This window comes from Silene latifolia, chromosome 8 (assembly GCF_048544455.1).
Source record: "Silene latifolia isolate original U9 population chromosome 8, ASM4854445v1, whole genome shotgun sequence".
Taxonomy (NCBI): domain Eukaryota; kingdom Viridiplantae; phylum Streptophyta; class Magnoliopsida; order Caryophyllales; family Caryophyllaceae; genus Silene; species Silene latifolia.
In genome coordinates, this window is record NC_133533.1 from 11,054,738 (window position 1) to 11,080,171 (window position 25,434).

The 25,434-nt window shown below is 38.8% G+C and overlaps 2 protein-coding genes across 2 annotated transcripts; one reads left to right on the forward strand and one right to left on the reverse strand.

Moving 5' to 3' along the window:
* Positions 1-1,014: 1,014 nt before the first annotated feature.
* On the forward strand, positions 1,015-2,700 carry LOC141594661 (heat shock cognate 70 kDa protein-like; the record flags this gene model as incomplete). The annotated part of the gene is made up of 1 exon (XM_074414663.1): positions 1,015-2,700. A coding segment is annotated over one exon (1,686 nt), but the record flags the coding sequence as incomplete, so codon positions are not given.
* Positions 2,701-20,548: 17,848 nt separating this feature from the next.
* Positions 20,549-24,853, reverse strand: LOC141596376 (heat shock cognate 70 kDa protein-like). Its single transcript, XM_074416507.1, has 3 exons — positions 24,659-24,853; positions 22,947-24,024; positions 20,549-21,259 (listed from the first exon to the last, which is right to left on the reverse strand). The coding sequence occupies exons 1-3, from the start codon at positions 24,753-24,755 to the stop codon at positions 20,638-20,640; spliced, it is 1,797 nt and encodes a 598-aa protein (XP_074272608.1). The 5' UTR covers positions 24,756-24,853; the 3' UTR covers positions 20,549-20,637.
* Positions 24,854-25,434: the final 581 nt, after the last annotated feature.

Below are 25,434 nucleotides of genomic sequence, written 5' to 3' on the forward strand. Positions count from 1 at the left end.
CTTAACTAGACCATTCTCTTCATGAATTAGTCTTGTTATAAGTAAGATTATTTTGCAGTTGATTAATAATGATTTATCCTACCAATTCTTGATCGACGTAGCTGGCAAATAATTTGGGATTACTAGTATTCAACCTTCACTTCAATGAGACCGCGTCGTAAGTGCCACAATCTTACCATCTAGTAAGATTCATTGTGTATACTACTATCTCCATTTTACTTCCATGACGATGTAAATTTCATCGACTGTGTGTCAACTGGGCACACGTTGCGCACACGTTAATGATACTTTCCTAGAGTATGAATAGAATGGTTAATAATTTTATTCAATCACTTGGTAAACTCAAATAGAAAGATACTTTCCTAGAGTATGTTTTCCAACAAATAATTGGACGTGGTCTAAAGCAAAGCTTTAATCCATCTTATATGCACATCCCAGGCCACAATAAAGTCTACAAGAAAAACCCGAAACTCTCTCCGTTACTATACGAGAAAAGATTTACTCTCTTCGTCTTAATCATTTGTTTTCCTTAGATTAAAGATTTACGACCTTTGAGCGATTGTTAAGTGATTTCATGTTCTCAATGTCCATAATTAATTGTTGTCTTGTGCTCGTGCTTTTTACCACCTATAAACGAGCACATAGCTATTATTGACGAGTCCTGTATTACACGGCCTTATATTTGACACGAAATCAAATGTTTATCAATTCTATAATCAATTGGTTCGCATCAAACTTTAGCCTTGATATAAGATCAGCACTACTAATTTGTGTGTGAATACTATGCCGTTGTAATCAAGAGAAATCACCATAGAGAATTACGGACAACTTGAGGCTTGATATAAGATCAGAACTACTAATTTGCGATTTACTCCGTTAATTAGTTTGCTTAGCTAGCTAGGAGTTATAACCTCGCATTAATCATTCGTTTAAATTACAAGAATGAACTAGTTACAGCCGCATTAATCGCATTATATTTCATAACTTCTATAATTAATATCATTCGTTTGAATAATAGATGCGAAGAGGCTAATTGCCAGAAAATTTGATGACCCAATCGTTCAGGATGACATGAAGCACTGGCCATTTAAAGTCATTGCGGATACTAATAACAATCCTGTAATCGTTGTGACATATAAGGATGAAGAAAAGAAATTTCCCCCTGAAGAAATATCGTCAATGATTCTAGTGAAGATGAAAGAGACTACCGAAGCCTACCTGGGTAAACAAGTCAAGGATGCCGTTGTTACTGTTCCGGCTTATTTCAATGATTCGCAGCGCAAAGCAACTAAAGACGCAGGAGTCATTGCCGGGCTCAATGTTCTACGCATAATTAATGAGCCTACTGCTGCTGCCATTGCCTATGGTCTAGACAAGGAGCTTACTGGCAGCAACAATAAGGTGACAAAGAATATATTAGTGTTTGATCTTGGTGGTGGGACCTTCGATGTCTCTTTGGTGGCGGTCCAAAAGGAAGCATTTGAGGTTAAGGCCGTCAATGGCGATACTCACCTTGGCGGAGCTGATTTTGACACGAGATTGGTGAGCTACCTTGTGGCCGAATTTGAGAGGAAACATAATAAGAAATTGGATGATAATCCTAGGGCTTTAGGGAGGCTGAGAGCCGCTTGTGAGAGGGCTAAGAGGAACCTTTCTTCGACAACAGAGACATCAATTGAGATTGATTGCCTTTTTGATGGAATAGACTTTTGTACGACGGTAAGTCGTGCACGGTTTGAGAAGATAAATCATGATTTGTTCAAGAAATGTTTAGGACCGGTGAAGCAATGTCTGAATTATGCAAAAATGGAGAAAAGTGATGTACATGATATCGTCCTTGTTGGGGGTTCAACCCGGATCCCAAAGGTGCAGCAGTTGTTACAAGACTATTTTGATGGGAAAGAGCTATGTAGAAGTATCAACCCGGACGAGGCAGTTGCGTATGGAGCCGCCTCTCATGCTGCAATCTTAGCCGGCGATGGTGATCTTAGGGATATCGTGCTTGTCGACGTTACTCCTTTATCGCTTGGCATTGAAAATTATGATAAATCCATGCATGTTATTATTCCTCGAAATACAACCATCCCAACAAAGATTTTAGGGAAAAGACAAACAACATTAGATAACCAACTTTCAACGGTATTCCCCGTCTATGAGGGTGAGAGACGCATAGCCTCAGAAAACAACTTCTTGGGCGAGTTTGTGTTGTACGACTTACCACCAGGACCTAAAGGCACTGTCAAGTTTGATACCTGGTTCGAGATTGATGCAAATGGTATTTTAACCGTGTCAGCTACGCTGAGCGGGACGTATAACCAGGACCAGATAACTATTACCGAGCACAGCGGACAGTTATCAAAGGACGAGATCGATAGAAAGGTGAAAGAGGGTGAGACGTACAAGGCTCACGACGAGGAGTTCAGAAGGGCGATAAGAGCTAAGACCGCCTTGGAGAATTACATAGAGGAGGTTAGGTCGACGGTAGGACGATATCGTGATAACAGCAATGAGGTCGACATGACCCCGGGGGACGATGCAATTGAGCGGACAATTGAATGGTTGGATTGGAATCATATTTGTGGCGATGGGGCTGTGTTTGAGCAAAAGATGGTTGAGCTTCAGAATGTTTTTGAATCTTTTGATCATGTTTTCGGAAAGATGGGTAAGACTGGGTTTACTAAGTTAAATGAGGTTGATTAAGACGAGGATGTTCTTTCTATTCTATTGTGTGTGTTTTCAGCATCTTACATTGTCTTTTACAAAGATTTGAATGTTTCCGTAACCAGTTAATCTCATGTAAGAGTGTAAGACGGTTTTACACAAAATAGCATAAAACGGATTCAAATTTTCAAATATAACGGTAAAAGTAATTATGGAAAGAATCCGTTTTACAATAAACTCAAGTAAAACCACCTTAATTACAGAAGTATTTATGTTCCGCAACACATTTTTTTTTTTTTTTTGGAAAAAGAGAACTAAGATTAAATAAACGTCAAGTTCAAGAGAAATACATCAAGGGGGCGTGATATGCGGGGTTTGTCGCACTCCCCCGATCAAACAAATAACTCAACTAATATAGTAGGGTAGTCGAGGTCGAATCCACAGGGAGCATGGGTGATTACTAATCGTCTAAATTCTCGTGCTTAGCTAAGTCGGCAATATAAGATGAGATTGTAAACTAAACAACTAAACTAAATAAAATAAAATGCAAATTAACAAAAGATGATAAATGAGCAAGAGAGAAATAAATTGTAAATCAAATGAATAAAAGGCCTAGAACTCGGTTCTCCCACAACAATTCGTAATTCCACATACTAATTCCCTAGGCTAATCACTCGGGTAGACAAGCAAGGAGGAGATGGCTCTAATTCGCCTAAGACCCCCCTCTCGGGTTCGAAGTAGGACACTAGCACTACCCACCAACCCCCCTCTCGGGTTCGAAGGTCGGAATCCCTAACTCAACACCCGACTACCCCAAAAACATGCATTTTCCCAAGGTAGTCTAATATTTGCTAAGGTCATTAAGCCCCCATCAATTTCCGGGTCATCCCACTCCTCCTCTCGGAGGTCGATTTCAAACGCTAATTTAGAGGTGCTCTACCCGGTTCTCCCTTTCGGTCTCAACCTAGGTTAGCAATAGGGTCGAATTCCGGGTATCCAAATCACAACCTAACCAACTCTCGTTGGTGGACAAGGGTCATAAATCGACACTACCCAAAATCAATCCATAAACCCAAATCAATCCTCTAAACTACCCTCACCAATTTCCCCAAATAATTAGCCTTTATGAGATTCAATTAGTGAAATTACTCATGTCGGGTCAAACCGAGTCCTAGTGGAAGACTACTCACTAATCATGTTTCTTAAGACAAAGGAGATAATAAAGATGGATTCTTTAATCATGAACATGATGGGAGAATAAATTCTACTACTAATCATGTAATTAATCAACAAAATTATGAGGAAAGACAAATTAATCTAAGATGGAAAGAGATTAATGCAAAAAGACACAAACTTTAACAATAGCAACTCAAAGATTCAATCTTTGAGAGCAACAACAATGGAAAGCAAAGAAAAGATGAACAAGAGAGAGATTAGCATCAATTAAACAACAAGAAATAGTATTCTAACATGAACAACTAAACAAGAATTAAGAGAAAAACAAAATGTAAACAAATGAAATAAGGAAGAGAAATTATACCACTTAATTGCAAAAGGTGGAAACTTGGATTGAAATATGGAAGGATTCTTCAATTCTCCAAATACAACCCAAAATTACTAATTGTAAACTAATGAAAAGAGAAGAACTTGAATGAACAAAAGAAGAATTAAACTAATAATTAAAGAAAGATAACAACTTTTTATTGAATGAAAATAAGGGAGGAAATATGAGAGTTTTACAATATTGAGAGAGAATAAGATGAACTAGTCTAATTTAATTCTAAGGTAGTGTAATGGGTAATATCTCATGTCTAATGTAATGTGAGTAAGTCTTTTTATACTAATTTATTAATTAATGCTACCACTAATTACTACTACTACTAATAATAATAATAGTCTAAAAGTAATAATCCACTAACTAACCCACTAACTAAATGCACCAAAACTAATCACGCACAACATTTTTCTAATCCCGTCAAAAACTAGGCAAAACAAAGAAGGGGGTGTGTTTTAGGCCCGCCGGCGGCCGAGGCTTGTGCCGGCAGCGAGGTCATTGAGAAAAGAGCAGGAATCAAGTGGGTGTGCGTTATGCCGGTAGGCCGGCTGCCGGGGCACCGGCATGGAGCACAAAAGTGATGCGAGGTAGTTGATTTGGTGCGTTTTGCCGGCTAGACGGCTGCCGGTCCCTATACCGGCAGCGAGACCTTCACCAAAAAGGAGGATAAATGGGTGTGTTCTGCCGGTAGAGGATGTCGGCTGCCGGTTGACCGGCAGGGCAAAGCTTCATCAGTTTTCATCGATTTGAGTGGGCCAACATTCTTCATTCTCGTCTTCAATTCTGTTGTTGCTTTGATTCCGAGTTCATACCCGATGATGCGAGTTGATGATGATGCGGGTACGGATGGTGACTGAATATGATGATGGTTGAATTGCAGGGGAGTGAAAATGGTGATTGTTGAGGTGAGCGGCAATGTTGGTGACGGATGGTGTTGAAGTGGGTGTGTAATGGTGAGAATGAAAGGTGGCTAAGGACGACAATGGAGTCGGGTTTCTGGGCTGTATTGAATTAATGGTGATCGTGGGTCAGAGGAGGAGGGTGAAATGGATGGTGGTGGTTGGATGTATAAAGATGGTTGTCGGGTAAATGAATTGTTGAAGGTGGTTAAAAAATGGTGATGTTGGTTTGGGAATGAAATGGTGATGGTAATTGCCATTGTTGATGATGATGACGAAACAAAAGTAGCAGGGGAGTTGTTTGAGTAAAACTTTTGAGAATGAACAAAGTGCCATGAATTTGCCACGTGAATTAATTGGGAACGGTCAACTATTGATCTCAATCTTCTTTTAATATCATTTGACTCCGTCTTATTTACCCACTCTCACTTGCTCGGTACCTATAATTACAAAAATACGAGAGTAGTACCATATACTTGATATAAAATAATTATTCCCGGTAAATGTAACAAAACTAATTACTTCAAATTAATTAACAAAATGAGCTTTTTAACATTTAAAGCACACAAAATCGAGTCAAATACAAGATAAAAGCATGAGTAAAATTACGCTAAATTACTACTTATCAAATCTCCCTACACTTAAACCTTACTCGTCCTCGAGTAAGCTCATTTAAACTAGACTGTGACCCATAATATAAAGAACTAGCTAAATTAATAATATCCGACGAAAGGCAATTAACGGGCCTTCTCCGTCCCTTCAACTCACATGGAAATACAATGAGGTATACATTCCGATGCAAGGCAAGTGGGGGCTTGCAGAAAATTTCGACACATCCAACATTAAGCACACAAATAAGCAATAGATGCATCTACAAAAAATCAAACCGCTTTCCTCATCTAAGCGGCCGTTTTGTTTTCAAAAACCGAACAAAGAGAGTCATTAGTGGAGTATGCCGTCTCCGGGTCTTACCAAGGTATCAAATCCCTAATTCTAGCTCAAGTAACCAAAATAGACAACACGGGGTGCCTAAGAAACAAATTCTAGGCGGGAAAGAGGAAGTACTTCGCTATACTCCCAAGATTGACACGATACACGCAAGATTCGACCAAATATCAAACCTTTGACCAAAAGGAGACCAAAGACCGACTCTCACGGGTTTCACTAGTCACTCAAATGAAAGAACGGGGTGATTTTTGTGACAAAAAGTACCCAAAATCACTCTCCTAACTCGACTTGCGAAGCATGCCCGCAATCTAATATGGTACTATATCCAATATCCGCAAGAGAAATGCCAAATGATGCACATACAAGAGACAATCGGGTTGTAATGGGGCTTGGGTTCGGTGAAAAGGGGTTGGTGCAAGCACCGTTTTTAGGAAATGTGAGGCTAAAGATCGAGTAGTCGCCACATCTAACCAATTCACTAAACTCAACCAATGCAAATGAATTCCTTCACAAAATATGACAAGATTGTCATTTTCAAAAATTATTCAATACTCTTCAAAACAAACTCAATTTGCAAATTACCAACCCTTTATTTGAGACAAAAATGTACATTCTTTTCTTTTTTTTGCTTTTTCATTTCATTTTTCTCTTTTTCTATTTGTTTTTCTTCTTCATTTTTTTTTCTTTTCTATTTGATTTTCTTTCTTACATTCTTCACGACTTATTCACGTCTTATTAAACAAAAGTTGTGCTTCACTCATGTGGCTTTTCGATCATACACCTCAAGATAAGTCAAAATTTCAACCCAAATATACTCCACAAAAGAACCACAATGACGAACTACTCAACCAAGGTGAGTTGTTTATGGGATGTAGTTAATTTGTTGGCAATAGAAACGATAAGGCTTAGGCTCAAAATGGGTTAACAAAAGGAAATGATTGGCTCAAGGGCATAACAAAAGCTTATTTGGCTATTGTAAGGTTACTTTATTGAATAAAATTGTCTCAATATGCACATCTACACTTCTACGGTAAGGAATGAGCACCATACTTATGCGTTTTGACATGACATACCACGTAAGGAGAACTACTCTCATGACCTAAACGGGACCGGTTTGATGGACCGGCCATATGGAGGCTCTATCCTCACATTTTAGTAGCTATGTCGGTCTAAGGTCAAGTCTCGGGCCTAATACGGTCTCACAAGGTGGTCGCAACTTGGTTGTTAAGCTAAACTTCCGGGTTTTTGCAAGCAAAAACCCTAACATGTGTCGTCAAAAGGCACGAGCTATCAAGAGGGAAAAGACACGGGCAAAACAAGTTATCATCATTGGCAACATATGCCCTCCACTTTTAGACCCTCTATGCAAATATTTACAAACAAGATGCAACGTGTATGAAATGTAACTAAACATATGAACAAGCTACGTGAATGCAAGAGTGAACACATATATACACTTTTAATCTAAATGCACACAATTTCTAGTCCTAACAACACACCAACAACACAAGTATATCCAAAACGGTTCCCAAAAGGAACACCCACATCACATATCCCGTCCTCCTCCATGCTTATATATACAAAAAGAAAAGGAAGGATAAAGGACAAAGAATTGGAAGAATTTTACCAAGCGTCTTCTCCGATGATTCATGTGTTGCCTATCAAAATGGTTAGGACAAATGCAATATATATAATATAAACAATGCAATAATTTTGAAATTTTTGTAATTTTTTTAATTTTTAGGCATTTTTGTGATTTTATCAAATTAACAAGCAAATATATATACAAATATAAACAATATGCACAAAGTCGATATTTCCCTCCCCACACTTGAAATTTACATTGTCCTCAATGGAACAAAGCATAGGGAGAGAATGGAAAATTAAAGAACATATTTTTGTGTTTTTCAAATTTTTCAAATTAAGAACATGTTTTTGTATTTTTTGAAATATTCATTTTTTGGAATTTTTGAATTTTTTGAAAGAAAGGTGCAATAAAATAAATAACATGTTTTTGAGATTTTTCAAATTTTTCAATTTTTTATGGTTTTTATATAATGAAATGAAATGCAAGTAAAGTATAAGTAAGGGAAGAGAATAAATACAATTTAGTGGTTATTGAGGGACTCCACCAAACCTCTCATGCAAAATTTTGTTGTTTGAAATTCCAAGTAGCATGATCCATGTCACTCAAGGCATGGAGGAGACGGTCAAATGTTCTAGCGAAAGCCTCAAATTGACACAAGTAGTGCCATGCCATAGTAATCCTCACCCGACCTCTTCTCCAACACTTCTTGTCATTCTTCCTTTTACTCTTCTTTGCACCATTTTTTGGACCCTTTTGATGCCTTGGACCCTTCTTCTTGAAAAAGTAGCTAGGATGTGAAGGGATCGGTATCTCAAAAACCTCATAAAATGAGGAAGCCTCCTCATGGCCATCAAGACAAGGAAAGTGGTGGAGAATAGGAGGTGGAGGAGTCAACCTCTCAACATTGAGGTTCATAATATTATCATTTTTATCCAATTTCTTTTGACTCTTCAATTGAACCGAATCATTACCAAATATGAGAGCTTCAATTTCCTCCAAGCTAGAGTCAAAACTACAAATGTCGTAGTTTTTCTCATGACTCCTCAACTCTCCCAATATGGCAAGTTCGAATTCATCTACTTCCATTTCCCAACTTTTTTCTTCTTCCTCACACTTGTCATTGACAAGCACTTCTTCTTCAAATATTTCGAAAGGAGATGGTAGAAGGGAGTCTTCCTCATTATCATAAACATCCCAAATAGGGGCACCAAGCCCTTCATAACTTCCCTCCCCACACTTATCATTTTGTAAGGAGTCTTCATAAGTGTCCCATATGGGTGGGCCAAGTTCATCTTCCTCACAACTCTTGGTATACTCCATTCCACCTCCGTTAAGAGCCGCTTCTAACGCATCAACTTGAGATTCCCAATAACTTGAAGAGTTATCTAACCAAGACCCAACATCAAGTAATGATTTTGGGGGGTTCAAATACAATTCAATTTCCTTCATAATTTGAGGTTCAAACTCACTTTCCCTCAAACCATCTTCATTAAAATCTTCTTTCATATCAACATCCAAAACATCCACTATATAGCAAGAGTCACTCGCTCATAGAGGGAAACATCATGGACTTGTTGAATTCAAACTCAATCTTCTCATGCAATAAACTTACACACTTGAAGGAGAGAGTTAGCAAGACAAACGGCACACCAAAGTGTGCAAAGCAACTAAGACTTAGTCTAAACTAGAACAAAACAACTAATATCATGCCAATGCTCCCCGGCAACGGCGCCATTTTGATAACGCGGGGCTTTGTCGCACTCCCCCGATCAAACAAATAACTCAACTAATGTAGTAGGGTAGTCGAGGTCGAATCCACAGGGAGCATGGGTGATTATTAATCGTTTTAAATTCTTATGCTTAGCTAAGTCGGAGAAAATAAGGAGGGTGGTAACAAACTAGCACTTAAACTAACAAATTTAAAGGCTATAAACTAGACAAGATAAGAACAAGCTAAAAGATAAAGGATAGATCAAATAAAGAGAAGGACTAGAACTCGGTTCTCCCACAAATATAAGTAATTCCACATACTAATCGTCTCGGCTAATCAAACGGGGTAGAAAGGTAAGGGGGAGATGGCTCTAATTCGCCTAGAACCTCCCTTCCGGGTTCGCAAAAGGACACTAGCTACTCCAACTAACCCCCCTCCCGGGTTCGAAAGTTGGTATTCCTAACTCAAAACCCAACAACCACGAAAACATGCATTTTTCCAAGGAGGTCAAGAATTTGGTCAAGATCATTAAGTACTCATCGTATTCCGGGTCATCCCACTCCTCCTTCCGGAGGTCGATTTCAAACGCTAGTCTAGAGGCACCCTCCCTCGGTTCTCCCTTCCGGTCTCAACCTTAGTTGGTGACAAGGTCAAATTTCGGGTATCCAATTTACAACCTAACCAACTCCCGTTGGTGGACAAGGGTCACAAGTCGACACTACCCAAAAGCCAAACCTTAAACATGCAAATTCCTCTAAACTACCCTCACCAATTTCCCCAAATAATTAGCCTTTATGTGAATCAATTAATGAAATTACTCATGTTGGGTCAAACCGAGTCCTAGTAAAAGACTACTCACAAATCATGGTACCAAGAGAAATAAAAATAACAAAGATGGTTTCTTTATGCATAATCATGATGGAAGTGTAAATTCTATTACTAATCATGCAAATACCCAACTCAAATTACAAGGAAAGACAATTTAATTCAAGAGACAATGAAGATTAAACTTAAAGGCACAAGCTTTAAGTCAATAAACACAAAGACTCAATCTTTAACATGAGAAATCAAAGATTCAATCTTGTAAACAACAATGGTGAGAAGAGAAAAGATGAACAAGAGAGAGAATAACAACAATCTAACATAAACAATTAAGATTAAACTTGAAAGAAAAAAACAAATGTAAACAAATGAAATAAGGAAGAGAAATTATACCACTTAATTGCAAAAGGTGGAAACTTTGGATTGAAAGAATGAAAGGATTCTTCAATTCCCCCAAATACAACCCAAAATTACTAATTGTAAACTAATGGGAAGAGAAGAATTAAACTAATAATTAAAGAGAGATAACAACTTTTTATTGAATGAAAATAAGAGAGGGAATATGAGGGTTTTACAATATTGAGAGAGAATAAGATGAACTAGTCTAATTTCTAAGGTAGTAATGTGTAATTCTAATGTCCTGAGGTAGTCTAATATATTCTAATGTGGTCTTTATATACCACTTTACTAATAAATCCACTAATACCACTAATAATAATAATAATAACATTATTAATAATACACTCCCCAGCCAAAAGTAATCCACGCATTCCCCAAAAACTTGAACAAAAGTAGACAAAAAAGAACAAAATAAGGAAAAAGGACGAGCAGGGGTTCTTTGCCGGTCCACCGGCGGCCGGGCTTGATGCCGGCAGCGAGGCCATTGAAGAAAGAGCAGAAAAAGGATGGGTGTGCGTTATGCCGGCCTGTCGGCAGCCGGGGCACCGGCATGGAGCACAAAAGTGATGCGAGGTAGTTGAATTGGTGTGTTGTGCCGGCTAGACGGCTGCCGGTCCCTATACCGGCAGCGAGACCTTCACAAAAAGGAGGAAAAATAGGTGTGTTCTGCCGGTTGAGGGTGTCGACTGCCGGGGCACCGGCATGGAGCACAAAGCTTCATGAAAGCTCGGTTTCGATCCCGAGTTCGAATTCAACCTTGAATATTTCAGTGATGGTGCAAGGTGATGCAAACTCGAACTGTTAAGCTGCTCGTTGGTGATGACTGATAGAGGATTGATGTCGTGGTGGTAATGACTTGTAGAAGACGAAAATGGAGTCGGTGGTGGTTGATGGGTACGGCCATGGAGGTGAGTTAATGGTGATGGAGGTTAAGGACGACAATGGATTCGGGTTTCTGGGTTGTTGATGCGGAATGAATGGGTGCGTGGTAATGATTGATGAAATGGTGAAAGGTTGGTGAAAGGTTGAGGGATGTCGGGTTAAATGGTGAAGAGAGTGATGGTTGTTATAAAGTTGGAGATTGACGGGGATGGAGATGCGAACTCGGGTTTCAATTGCGAGCTCGGAATTGAAGACGGAGGATTGTTGTTGTCTTGATTGAAGATGGCAGGGGATGGGATCGAAAATGGTGGCTGAGGAGAATGATGATGATGAATGATGAAGGTAATGGTGAATTGCAGGAAGGTTGAAGGTGATGAAATGGTGGTCTAATGTGGAAATGGATTAGTAAAGATGATGAAATGTCGTGATGTTGGTGTTTGTTGGTAACATGGAAATGGTGGAGTTAAATGAGAAAAATGGTGTGTTGGTGATGATGACACAGTCTTTGTCAAAGTCAATTGTTGACTTGTCATTCTCTTATTGTAATAAGACTCGTCTTGACCCGCTTTGCTCTTCAATTTCCGTATCCTTTTACTCCCTCTTCATCTCATTATTTCTCCTTGCCTACACATTATTGTAATAAAGTAATATTAATAATAACATTAAATAAATATCCGACTAATTAATAAATATGACTACGACGACAAATTATTATAATTAGTAAATTAAATGAGCTTTAGTTCGATAAAAGCACACAAAATCGAGTCGAATAAAAGGTTAAAGTATGAGTAAAATGTCGCTAAAATATGAGTTATCAAATATCAAAAATGAATATTTCAAATATCAAAATGGCGCCGTTGCCGGGGAGCATTGGCATGATATTAGTTGTTTTGTTCTAGTTTAGACTAAGTCTAAGTTGCTTTGCACACCTTGGTGTGCCGTTTGTCTTGCTAACTCGCTCCTTCAAGTGTGTAAGCTTTTGCATAAGAAGATTGAGTTTGAATTCAACAAGTCCATGAAGTTTCCCTCTATGAGTGACTCTTGCTATATAGTGGATGTTTTGGATGTTGATATGAAAGAAGATTTTAATGAGGATGGTTTGAGGGAAAGTGAGTTTGAACCTCAAATTATGAAGGAAATTGAATTGTATTTGAACTCCCCAAAATCATTACTTGATGTTGGATCTTGGCTAGATGACTCTTCAAATGATTCTTGGGAAGCTCAAGTTGATGCCTTGGAGATGGCTCTTAATGGAGGTGGAATGGAGTATACCAAGAGTTGTGAGGAAGATGAACTTGGCCCTCCCATATGGGACACTTATGAAGACTCATTGCAAAATGATAAGTGTGGGGAGGGAAGTTATGAAAAGCTTGGTGCCCCTATTTGGGATGTTTATGATAATGAGGAAGACTCCCTTCTACCACCTCCTACCGAAATATTTGAAGAGGAAGTGATTGTCAATGACAAGTGTGGGGAAGAAGGAAAAAGTTGGGAAATGGAGGTTGATGAATTCGAACTTGCCATCTTGGGAGAGTTGAGGAGCCATGAGAAAAACTACGACCCTTGTAGTTTTAACTCTAGCTTGGAAGAAATTGAAGCTCTCATCTTTGGTAGTGATTCGGTTCAATTGAAGAGTCAAGAGAATTTGGATAAAAAAGATGATATTATGAACCTCAATGTTGAGATGTTGACTCCTCCACCTCTTATTCTTCACCACTCTCCTTGTCTTGATGACCATGAGGATGCTTCCTCATTCTATGAGGTTTATGAGATTCCGTCTCTCTCTCCTTCTAGCCACTACATTGAAATTGAGGATCCTATACACCAAGAGGATCCTAGAAACAATACCGAGAGGAGCAAGAGGAAGAATGGGAGGAAGCGTTGGAAGAGAGGTCGGGTGCGGTTTTCTATAGCTTGGCATTCCTTGTTTCTAGTTGAAGGTTTTGATAGAGCATTTGACCGTCTTCTCCGTGCCTTGAGTGACATGGATCATGCTAAGTGGAGATTCAAGCAAGACAATTTTGCATGAGAGGTTTGGTGGAGTCCCTCAATAACCACTAAATTGTATTTATTCTCTTCCCTTACTTATACTTTACTTGCATTTTATTTCATTATATAAAAACCATAAAAATTTCAAAAATTTCAAAAAAATTCAAAAACATGTTATTTATTTTATTGCACCTTTCTTTCAAAAAATCAAAAAAATCCAAAAAAATGAATATTTCTAAAATACAAAAACATGTTCTTAATTTTGAAAAATTGAAAAACACAAAAATATGTTATTTATTCTTCCTATTCTCTCCTTATACTTTGTTCCATTGAGGACAATGTAAATTTCAAGTGTGGGGAGGGAAATATCCACTTTGTGCATATTGTTTATAATTGTATATATTTGCTTGTTAATTTGAGAAAAATACAAAATGCCTAAAAATTGAAAAAATTGAAAAATTTCAAAAATATTGCATTGTTTATATTATATTATATATATTGCATTTGTCCTAACCTTTTTTATTGACAACACATGAGAGCATCGGAGAAGACATTTGGTAAAATTCTTCCAATCTTTTCTCCTTTATCCTTCCTTTTCTTTTTGTATATAAGCATGGAGGAGGACGGGATATGTGATGTGGGTGTTCCCTTTGGGAACCGTTTTGGATATGGTTGTGTTGTTGGTGTGTTGTTAGGACTAGAACTTGTATGCATTTAGATTAGAAATGTATATATTTGTTTACTCTTGCATTCACGTAGATTGTTCATATGTTTAGTTGCATTTCATACACGTCACATCTTGTTTGTAAATATTTGCATAGAGGGTCTTAATGTGGAGGGCATATGTTGCCAATGATGATAATTTGTTTTGCCCGTGCCATTTCCCTCTTGATAGCTCGTGCCTTTTGATGACACATGTTAGGGTTTTTGCTTGCAAAAACCCGGAAGTCTAGCTTAACAACCAAGTTGCGACCACCTTGTGAGACCGTATTAGGCCCGAGACTTGGCCTAGGTCCGATATAGCTACTAAAATGTGAGGATAGAGCCTCCTTATGGCCGGTCCATCAAACCGGTCCTGTTTAGGTCATGAGAGTAGTTCTCCTTACGTGGTATGTTATGTCAAAACGCATAAGTATGGTGCTCGTTCCTTGATTCCGTAGAAGTGTCGATGTACATGTTGAGACAATTTTGTTCAAATAAAGTAGCCTCTCATAGCCAAATAAGCTTATTTTTCACCCATTTGATCATCTTTCCCTTTTGTTTACCCAATTTGTGCCTAAGTCTTATCATTTCAATTGCCAATAAAATAACTACATTCCATAAACATCTCACCTTGTTGAGTAGTTCGTCTTTGTAGTTGTTTGGAGGAGTATATAATTGGGTAGGAAATTTGATTCTTATTGAGGTGAACGGTCCGAAATATCACAAAAGTGAAATGAAGCTTGATGGTTGACCAATTTTTTTGCATTATTAAGAGGTTACAAGAAAAAGAAGAAAAGAAAAAAAAAAGAAAAAAAAATGAAGAAGAAAAACAAATAGAAAAAGAGAAAAATAAAATGAAAAACAAAAAGAAAAGAATGTATATTTGGTGCCAAATAAAGGGTTGGTAATTTGCAAATCGAGTCTTGCTTTGTAAAGAATTGAATGATTTTTGGAGATGGCAATCTTGCCATATTTTGTGAAAGAATTCTTTTGCATTGGTACGGTTTAGTGAATTGGTTGGATGTGGCGACTACTCAATCCGATAGCCTCACATGTCATAAAACGGTGCTTGCACCAACCCCTTTTCACCGAACCCAAGCCCCATTACAACCCGATTGTCTCTTGTTTGCGCATCATTTGGCATTTCTCTTGCGGATATTGGATATAGTACCATATTAGATTGCGGGCATGCTTCGCAAGTCGAGTTAGGAGAGTGATTTTGGTTACTTTTTGTCACAAAAATCACCCGGTTCTTCATTTGAGTGACTAGTGAAACCCGTGAGAGTCGTCCTTTGGTCTCCTTTTAGTCAAGGGTTTGATATGGAGTTGAATCTTGCGTGTGTCGTGTCAATCTTGGGAGTATAGCGAAGTACTTCCACTTTCCCGCCTAGAATTTGTTTCTTAGGCACCCCGTGTTGTCTATTTTGGTTACTTGAGATAGAATTAGGGATTTGATACCTTGGTAAGACCCGGAGATGGCATCCTCCACTAATGACTCTCTTTGTTCGGTTTTTGAAAACAAAACGGCCGCTTAGATGAGGAAAGCGGTTTGATTTTTGTGATGCATCTTATTTGTTGAATTGTGCTTAAATGATGGATGTGTCAAAATTTTCCGCAAGCCCCCACTTGCCTTGCAAAGGAGCACATACCTCATTGTGTTCCATTGTGAGTTGAAGGGACGGAGAAGGCCCGTTAATTGCCTCTCATCGGATATTATTAGATTAGCTATTCTTCTATATTAAGGGTCATAGTTTAATTTAAATGAGCTTACTCGAGGACGAGTAAGGTTTAAGTGTGGGGAGATTTGATAACTCATATTTTAGCGACATTTTACTCATACTTTAACCTTTTATTCGACTCGATTTTGTGTGCTTTTATCGAACTAAAGCTCATTTAATTTACTAATTATAATAATTTGTCGTCGTAGTCATATTTATTAATTAGTCGGATATTTATTTAATGTTATTATTAATATTACTTTATTACAATAATGTGTAGGCAAGGAGAAATAATGAGATGAAGGGGGAGTAAAAGGATACGGAAATTGAAGAGCAAAGCGGGTCAAGACGAGTCTTATTACAATAAGAGAATGACAAGTCAACAATTGACTTTGACAAAGACTGTGTCATCATCACCAACACACCCATTTTTCTCATTTAACTCCACCATTTCCATGTTACCAACAAACACCAACATCACGACATTTCATCATCTTTACTAATCCATTTCCACATTAGACCACCATTTCATCACCTTCAACCTTCCTGCAATTCACCATTACCTTCATCATTCATCATCATCATTCTCCTCAGCCACCATTTTCGATCCCATCCCCTGCCATCTTCAATCAAGACAACAACAATCCTCCGTCTTCAATTCCGAGCTCGCAATTGAAACCCGAGTTCGCATCTCCATCCCCGTCAATCTCCAACTTTATAACAACCATCACTCTCTTCACCATTTAACCCGACATCCCTCAACCTTTCACCAACCTTTCACCATTTCATCAATCATTACCACGCACCCATTCATTCCGCATCAACAACCCAGAAACCCGAATCCATTGTCGTCCTTAACCTCCATCACCATTAACTCACCTCCATGGCCGTACCCATCAACCACCACCGACTCCATTGTCGTCTTCTACAAGTCATTACCACCACGACATCAATCCTCTATCAGTCATCACCAACGAGCAGCTTAACAGTTCGAGTTTGCATCACCTTGCACCATCACTGAAATATTCAAGGTTGAATTCGAACTCGGGATCGAAACCGAGCTTTCATGAAGCTTTGTGCTCCATGCCGGTGCCCGGCAATCGACACCCTCAACCGCAGAACACACCTATTTTTCCTCCTTTTTGTGAAGGTCTCGCTTGCCAAGTATAGGGACCGGCGGCCGTCTAGCCGGCACAACACACCAATTCAACTACCTCGCATCACTTTTGTGCTCCATGCCGGTGCCCCGGCTGCCGACAGAGCCGCATAACGCACACCCATCCTTTTTCTCGCTCTTTCTTCAATGGCCTCGCTGCCAAGCATCAAGCCCGGCCGCCGGTGGACCGGCAAAGAACCCCTGCTCGTCCTTTTTCCTTATTTTGTCCTTTTTTGTCTACTTTTGTTCAAGTTTTTGGGGAATGCGTGGATTACTTTTGGCTGGGGAGTGTATTATTAATAATGTTATTATTATTATTAGTGGTATTAGTGGATTTATTAGTAAAGTGGTATATAAAGACCACATTAGAATATATTAGACTACCTCAGGACATTAGAATTACACATTACTACCTTAGAAATTAGACTAGTTCATCTTATTCTCTCTCAATATTGTAAAACCCTCATATTCCCTCTCTTATTTTCATTCAATAAAAAGTTGTTATCTCTCTTTAATTATTAGTTTAATTCTTCTCTTCCCATTAGTTTACAATTAGTAATTTTGGGTTGTATTTGGGGGAATTGAAGAATCCTTTCATTCTTTCAATCCAAAGTTTCCACCTTTTGCAATTAAGTGGTATAATTTCTCTTCCTTATTTCATTTGTTTACATTTGTTTTTTTCTTTCAAGTTTAATCTTAATTGTTTATGTTAGATTGTTGTTATTCTCTCTCTTGTTCATCTTTTCTCTTCTCACCATTGTTGTTTACAAGATTGAATCTTTGATTTCTCATGTTAAAGATTGAGTCTTTGTGTTTATTGACTTAAAGCTTGTGCCTTTAAGTTTAATCTTCATTGTCTCTTGAATTAAATTGTCTTTCCTTGTAATTTGAGTTGGGTATTTGCATGATTAGTAATAGAATTTACACTTCCATCATGATTATGCATAAAGAAACCATCTTTGTTATTTTTATTTCTCTTGGTACCATGATTTGTGAGTAGTCTTTTACTAGGACTCGGTTTGACCCAACATGAGTAATTTCATTAATTGATTCACATAAAGGCAAATTATTTGGGGAAATTGGTGAGGGTAGTTTAGAGGAATTTGCATGTTTAAGGTTTGGCTTTTGGGTAGTGTCGACTTGTGACCCTTGTCCACCAACGGGAGTTGGTTAGGTTGTAAATTGGATACCCGAAATTTGACCTTGTCACCAACTAAGGTTGAGACCGGAAGGAGAACAGGAGGGTGCCTCTAGACTAGCGTTTGAAATCGACCTCGGAAGGAGGAGTGGGATGACCCGAATACGATGAGTACTTAATGATCTTGACCAAATTCTTGACCTCCTTGGAAAAATGCATGTTTTCGTGGTTGTTGGGTTTTGAGTTAGGAATACCAACTTTCGAACCCGGGAGGGGGGTTAGTTGGAGTAGCTAGTGTCCTTTTGCGAACCCGGAAGGGAGGTTCTAGGCGAATTAGAGCCATCTCCCCCTTACCTTTCTACCCCGTTTGATTAGCCGAGACGATTAGTATGTGGAATTACTTATATTTGTGGGAGAACCGAGTTCTAGTCCTTCTCTTTATTTGATCTATCCTTTATCTTTTAGCTTGTTCTTATCTTGTCTAGTTTATAGCCTTTAAATTTGTTAGTTTAAGTGCTAGTTTGTTACCACCCTCCTTATTTTCTCCGACTTAGCTAAGCATAAGAATTTAAAACGATTAATAATCACCCATGCTCCCTGTGGATTCGACCTCGACTACCCTACTACATTAGTTGAGTTATTTGTTTGATCGGGGGAGTGCGACAAAGCCCCGCGTTATCAGGGCGGGTCGGGGGGAAGCGGCTCAATGGCCGAAACAAAGTCCAAAGTACATAACCTACTAACAAAAGAAGGGGCAAATTTCCAAATAAAACAACCATTACAAGAAGTGGTATCCTTTAAAGAAAACTTGGCAAGAGCATCCGCGACTTCATTAGCCGACCTCTTTTCAAACAAGAGCTTCAAATGGTGAGAGTTTTCCAAGAGATCCCTACACTCAAGGACAATGTTAGTATACGGACCACAAGGAATGGCACTACTTAAAATGTTATTGACCGCAATAAGACAATCCGAGACAATAATACACTTATCCAAAGAATGAGCACCGAACCGGAGACCCTCCCGAATGGCGAGGATCTCGCAAACAAGGGGGTTAGGGGCAATCAATCTAGACGACCAACCCTTCACCCAAGACCCAATATCATTCCTGACAACACACCCAACGCCAGCACAGGAGGAGGAGAGAGAGAAGGCCGCATCCACGTTGACTTTGAGCCAACTATGCGGAGGGAGAGCCCAGCTACAAGGGTAGCAGCAGGAAGAGGTGGGGGCACAAACGAAGGTCGGGATGGTACCCTGAGCCGCGACCCAGGCCGCGGACAAATCAGAGGCAAGTCTACCGAGGGCCTGGCTGGGGGTGGGAGCGGGATGAGAAAAGATAGAATCACACCTCCTGGTCCACAGACGCCATAAGAGGAAGGAGAAGGTGGTGGGCCAATTCAGGTTAGAGGACACACAGTTAGAATGGATCCAAGGTTGAAGGTCTAAAGAAAAAAAGGAGGGGGGGACCACAAACTGGGACCACACAGACGAAGCAAAACTACAGTCACGGAGAAGATGCAGGGTAGATTCATCAAGAGACGGACTAGAGCAGAGGGAGCAAGAAGGAGAAAAGGCAATGGAACGTTTAAAGAGATTAAGGTTTTGTGGGAGTTTATCCCACCAGGCTAACCACAAAAAGAATTTGATTTTTGGGAGGGTGGGGAGATCCCAAAGCCACCCCAGGTCGGGTGTGAAAGAAGGGGGGCACGGAGTACAAAGGGAGGAGTAGGTGGAGCCGATGGAGAATTTATTTTTGGGGGCAAGAGAGGTAGTGAGGATGTCGAGACGACCCGAAGAGGGGAGGGGAATTGAAAGAATGCAGTTTAAGATGTCACAGGGAAGGGCAAAATCAAGGTTGTCTAAGTTCCAAGTCCCATTAGAAATGATAGAACTAAGCCTAGCATCATAAGAGCTCACATTGATAGGACCATGAATGGTACTCCTTAATGGTCCAAGAGTGGACCACCTATCATTCCAGAGGGAGATAGAAGTCCCATCTCCAATGGACCACATGAGGTGATCATGGAGAATGGGAGCACCAATGCCAACATTTTTCCAAATGTGGGAGCCAGTTCTGAAAGAAGTTTGGCGGGGGAAGGCATACTTGCTAAGCAGAGCAACGGAGGCAAGGGAGGATTTGTCCACAAGAATTTTCCAGGTAAGTTTGGCCGAGTAGGCGTCATTAAGGGGGCGGGCAGCTTTGATCCCAAGGCCGCCAAGAATCAAAGGTTTGGTCACAAGGTCCCAATTAGAGAGGTGAAGTTTGATGAATAGACATTGATTGTAAAACTTTAAAGCAAGAATTTGTACAAGCAGTTTGATGAATAGACATTGATTAATTCTGAAATGTAACTCGATACTTAATACCATAATATAAAAACTTTTTACGTATACAATTGTACTCCCTCCGGCCTAATTATTTAAAAAGACAAACAAATAATTAAAGTATCTCAAAGAACAAACTACAGCTCAATCAAGCTCCACTACTTCAATTTTTGTGGCAACATTATCATCACTCTTACGCATCTTCTTGAATATCGGCTCTGAAATTTTCTTCAACAATTGAGTTTTTCTGTCAAACTTGTTAGCTTCACCAAAAACGTTGTTCCAGTCAAGCCATTGCTGTGTCCGCTCAATGGCATCTCCCAGCTTTCTCTTGTCATCTTTGTCGATGTTCGTTCCATGTACTCTTACTTTCTTCCTAACCTCATTCACATATTTCTCTAACTCGTTCTTTGCCTCGATCGCTTCCTTAAATGACATATCATGAGCCTTGTACCTCTTAGCCTCTTTCACCATCCTAACAAGGTCCTGTTTCGATAACCTTGCGCTGTGATTCGTTATGATGACCTGATTCTTGTTTCTTGTGTCTAATTCCTCGGCTGATACAGTCAGAATACCATCAGAATCGATCTCAAAAACAGTGTTGAACTTCGCAACTCCAACTGGTGCTGGAGGAATTCCTTCTAATGTAAACTCTCCAAGGTAGTGGTTTTCGTCACCAATTAAGCTCTCGCCCTCGTACACCCAAAATGTCACTGACGATTGGTTATCATATGCCGTGTAGACCATGTCATTCATCTTTGTGGGTTGATAGTGGGTTTGTCGCACTCCCCAAATCAAACAAATAACTCAACTAATGTAGTAGGGTAGTCGAGGTCGAACCACAAGGAGATCAAGTTTGAGTACTAGTTTCGTCTTAAATTATAGGTTAGCTACGCGATCAAGAAATATGATTGAATTTAAGCTAAACAATTAAACTAAACTAACTAAAACTAATAAACTAAGTAAACAAGTAAAAGAATAATGGTCTTAAACAATAAAGGAAAGGCTAGGGTCCGATTTCTCCTCCAACACACCATATTTACACCCATAAATCCCGATAACAAGTCATTGGGTAATAGTTAGGGGGAAAACGTCTCTAATTCGCCTATTAACTCCCTCCCGGGCTCATAATAGGACACTAGCAATCCCGACTCACCTCCCTCTCGGGTTCGTGACTCGGACTCCCTTATTCTAAGTTAAGGTCAATAAGCCCACGTTATCTTCCCGGTCATCCCACTCCCTCTCCCAAGGGTCGATTTCAAACCGAAAATTAAAGGCACCCTTCTCAAGTTCTCCCTCCCGGGTTCAACTCAAGTTGGCAACTAGTTTAATTGAGGTGAGCCGACTCCCAACCTAGCCAACTCCCGTTGACGGTCAAGGGTCAAAAGTCAACAACAATCCCAAATAAAACATTACAAGTCAAATCCTTTAATTAACTCAAACTAATTACCCAACAACTAATCAAAATGTGATTTAATTATGTAAACTTGGCATGTTAGGGATTAATCAAACCCTAGTGAAAATACTACTCAATAATCATTACTAATCTAACACAAAACACATAAATAACTACTCTAAACATGGTATTAAAAAAAGTAAAGTGATAAAGAGTGAAACTTTAACTAATCAAATGACTAGAAATAAATAAATTAAGACTAAGCATACAAGAATAATAAAGACTAAAACTTTAATTAATTAAAATGACTAAGCTAATTAAAAACATAACAATAAGTAAATAACAATAAGAAAAAGGAAGGAGAGAAAATAATACCCAACTTAGATTAAAATGGAATGAGATGAGAAATTCTTCATATAAATATTGTAATTTGAGAAGATAAACTAAATCTAAACTAGAAATAATTAAAGAGGAACAATTTTATTGATTTTTGAATGAACTAAAACCCTAAGCTATCTACTCTACTCTTTCTCTCCTGTTTTCCGTCTTTCTGCCTTGCAAAACTCCCAGTGAAGCTGCCCCCCAACCAAAGACACAAAAATGAAGCTGCTTTGTTACGCACCCCCTTGTGCTCTCCGCTTTTTCCTTTTTCTCGGGCTCAATGATTGGTGGACTGGTGGTATTCTTTTTGATTGGGCCAAGGAGCAAGAAATGTTGAGTTATTGCCCAATCACATGGAGCCTTCAAACAAAAATCAAGTTGGGAATAAGAGGACATAGCTCATGGGCTAGTCACGTGAATTCCACCCATTAAATTTAGACTTTGATCCGTCTACTTTATTTCGGTTTCCGCTCCATTTGGTACCTATAAAACAAAACGACAAAAGCAGTACCACAAATTCCGACATAATATATAAAATAACACATTATCATGTAAACTAGTTAATATGATACTAAGTCCTAAAATAAGTACATAATGCTAAATCATGTTATTAATTTGAACAAATACGAGATAAAATATGGGTTAAAAACAAGTAAAATAACGTGTTATCATGGGTATAGTCGTGTTCCGAGGGACTATAAATCTCATATTACCGTAGTGAAGATTAATGCCAAGAGAAAGAGGAGTAACATCACTAAGTACATGACTTTTCATACCCATTGTGCCAGTTAATACGGCCGCGTGACAGGCAGCGCCATATGCAACAGCCTCGTCTGGATTAATACCTTGACAGAGCTCCTTTCCATTGAAGAACTCTTGCACCAACTGTCGAACCATTGGGGTTCGAGTTGATCCCCCAACAAGGACGATTTCATGCACCTCGCTTTTCTCCATCTTTGCGTCCTTCAAGCACTTGTCGATGGGCACTAGACAATTCTGAAACAAATCCAAATTCAGCTTCTCAAATCGTGCACGAGTTATGGTTGTTGAGAAATCAATCCCATCAAAAAGACAATCGATTTCTATAGAGGTCTCAGGGGTCGAGGACAGGTTTCTCTTCGCTCTCTCACAAGCAGCTCGCAACCTCCCTAGAGCTCTTGGATTATTACTAATGTTCTTATTGTGTTTCCTCTCAAACTCCGCAATAAAATAATTTACCATTCTTTTGTCAAAATCTCCGCCACCAAGGTGTGTATCTCCGCTAACAGCTTTCACTTCGAATGCATCTTTTCCAATAGCGACCACAGAGACATCAAATGTACCACCACCAAGATCGAAAACCAATACATTCTTCTTAGTTTCTACCTTGCCGCTTGTAAGCTTTTGGTCAAGACCATAGGATATGGCAGCGGCTGTCGGCTCATTAATTATTCGCAGAACATTCAATCCAGCTATGGTGCCAGCGTCTTTAGTAGCTTGACGTTGCTCATTATTGAAATAAGCCGGGACAGTGACAACAGCATTCTTGACCTCAGTGCCAAGGTACGCCGTAGCAATGTCCTTCATCTTCGAGAGTATCATGGACGATACCTCTTCAGGGGAGAAGTGCTTCTCCTCATCCTTGTAATTAACCACAATTACCGGTTTCTTTGTGTTGTTTGCATCAGATTGAGCAATGACTTTAAATGGCCAGAGCTTCATATCATCTTGCACCACTTGATCGTTAAATTTTCGACCTATGAGCCTCTTTGCATCTGTAAAAAAAACGAAGTCATTTTCTCTTAATTAATGAATACGGATATAATCTCATTTTCTCGTCCTATAACTAATAACACCAGTCATGAAGAGTTCCGGAAAATAATTCTCTTAATTTTGAAGTATGAACTACTGAATAAGATGATACAAAATTTATTTTCGCGATGATAATCTGTGTTTCCTGTGATGATTACGAAGTATAAATTAAGGTCTTTTGCTAAAATAGCCATTTGGAATAAAGTAATTTCTACGACAGCCTACAGCAATTTTATCAAACTAATTTATGCAAAACACAATCGTTACCTTAACTTGACCACAAAATTAATTTAGAACCCAAAAGATTAATTGAAGCGGTTCGAAAATAAAAATCATACCGCTAAAAATAAAATTAATGAATACGGAGTTCAAAATTAGCAGCACAAATTCACCAATTACCAAAAGTAGGGCTACGTGATCGACATAGTAAATACTTCTATCTACTAGCGTGGCTACATCGTAGAAGAACTCAAAAATTAATAAAAGTAAACAATTGAATGAGATGGGCATTATATACAGAGTAAATTTAGTTCTCCGGAATAAATAAATCCAATTTTCATTTTCAAAATCAAGAAATATAAAACAAGGGAAACAAACCAAATATAGTGTTGGTAGGGTTCATGGAAGCCTGGTTGATAGCACCTTCGCCGATAAACCGCTGTTGTTGGTTGAAAGCGACACAAGACGGCGTCATACGATTGCCTATGTCGTTAGTGATGATCTCAACACGGTCGTGTTGCCAAACCGCTACACACGAGTACGTGGTTCCGAGATCGATTCCCACAGCAGGCCAATTTTTCACTGCTTTGTCAGCCGCCATTTTTTTTATCACGTCTTTGCTATTCAACTAGTTTTATGCCCGTGCAGAAAATGCACGGTTTTAAGATTATAATATACGAAATATGTTATATTAATTAATACAAATATAATTAGACGTAATACAGTTAATACACATACGTGTTCCATATTAGATAATTTCAAATTTCAATAGTTAGGTAAAAGCGTATCGGATAATAATGTCAGTGACATATGATAATAATAATAATAATAACTTTTCAGTAGTTATTGCATAAGACGGTCGCACACCGTAAGACAGTCCCATTGATAAATAGCTACAAATATTGACCGTCTTACTACCCCTTCTTATTCTATAATTTGTGTTTTGATAAACCCGTCTTAATCTTAAGATCCAATAACAAAATATGAGCCCAAATCTAAACAAAATTAGATGAGCCAAAAACAACTCATCAAACTAACTCATTATTCCATTAAGACTCCAATATGACTCCAAGTCCCCAACCTCTTCTATTCTCCTAATACTAACTATTAACTAACCTTATACTTCCGCCTCCTACACTAACATAACCCCTCTC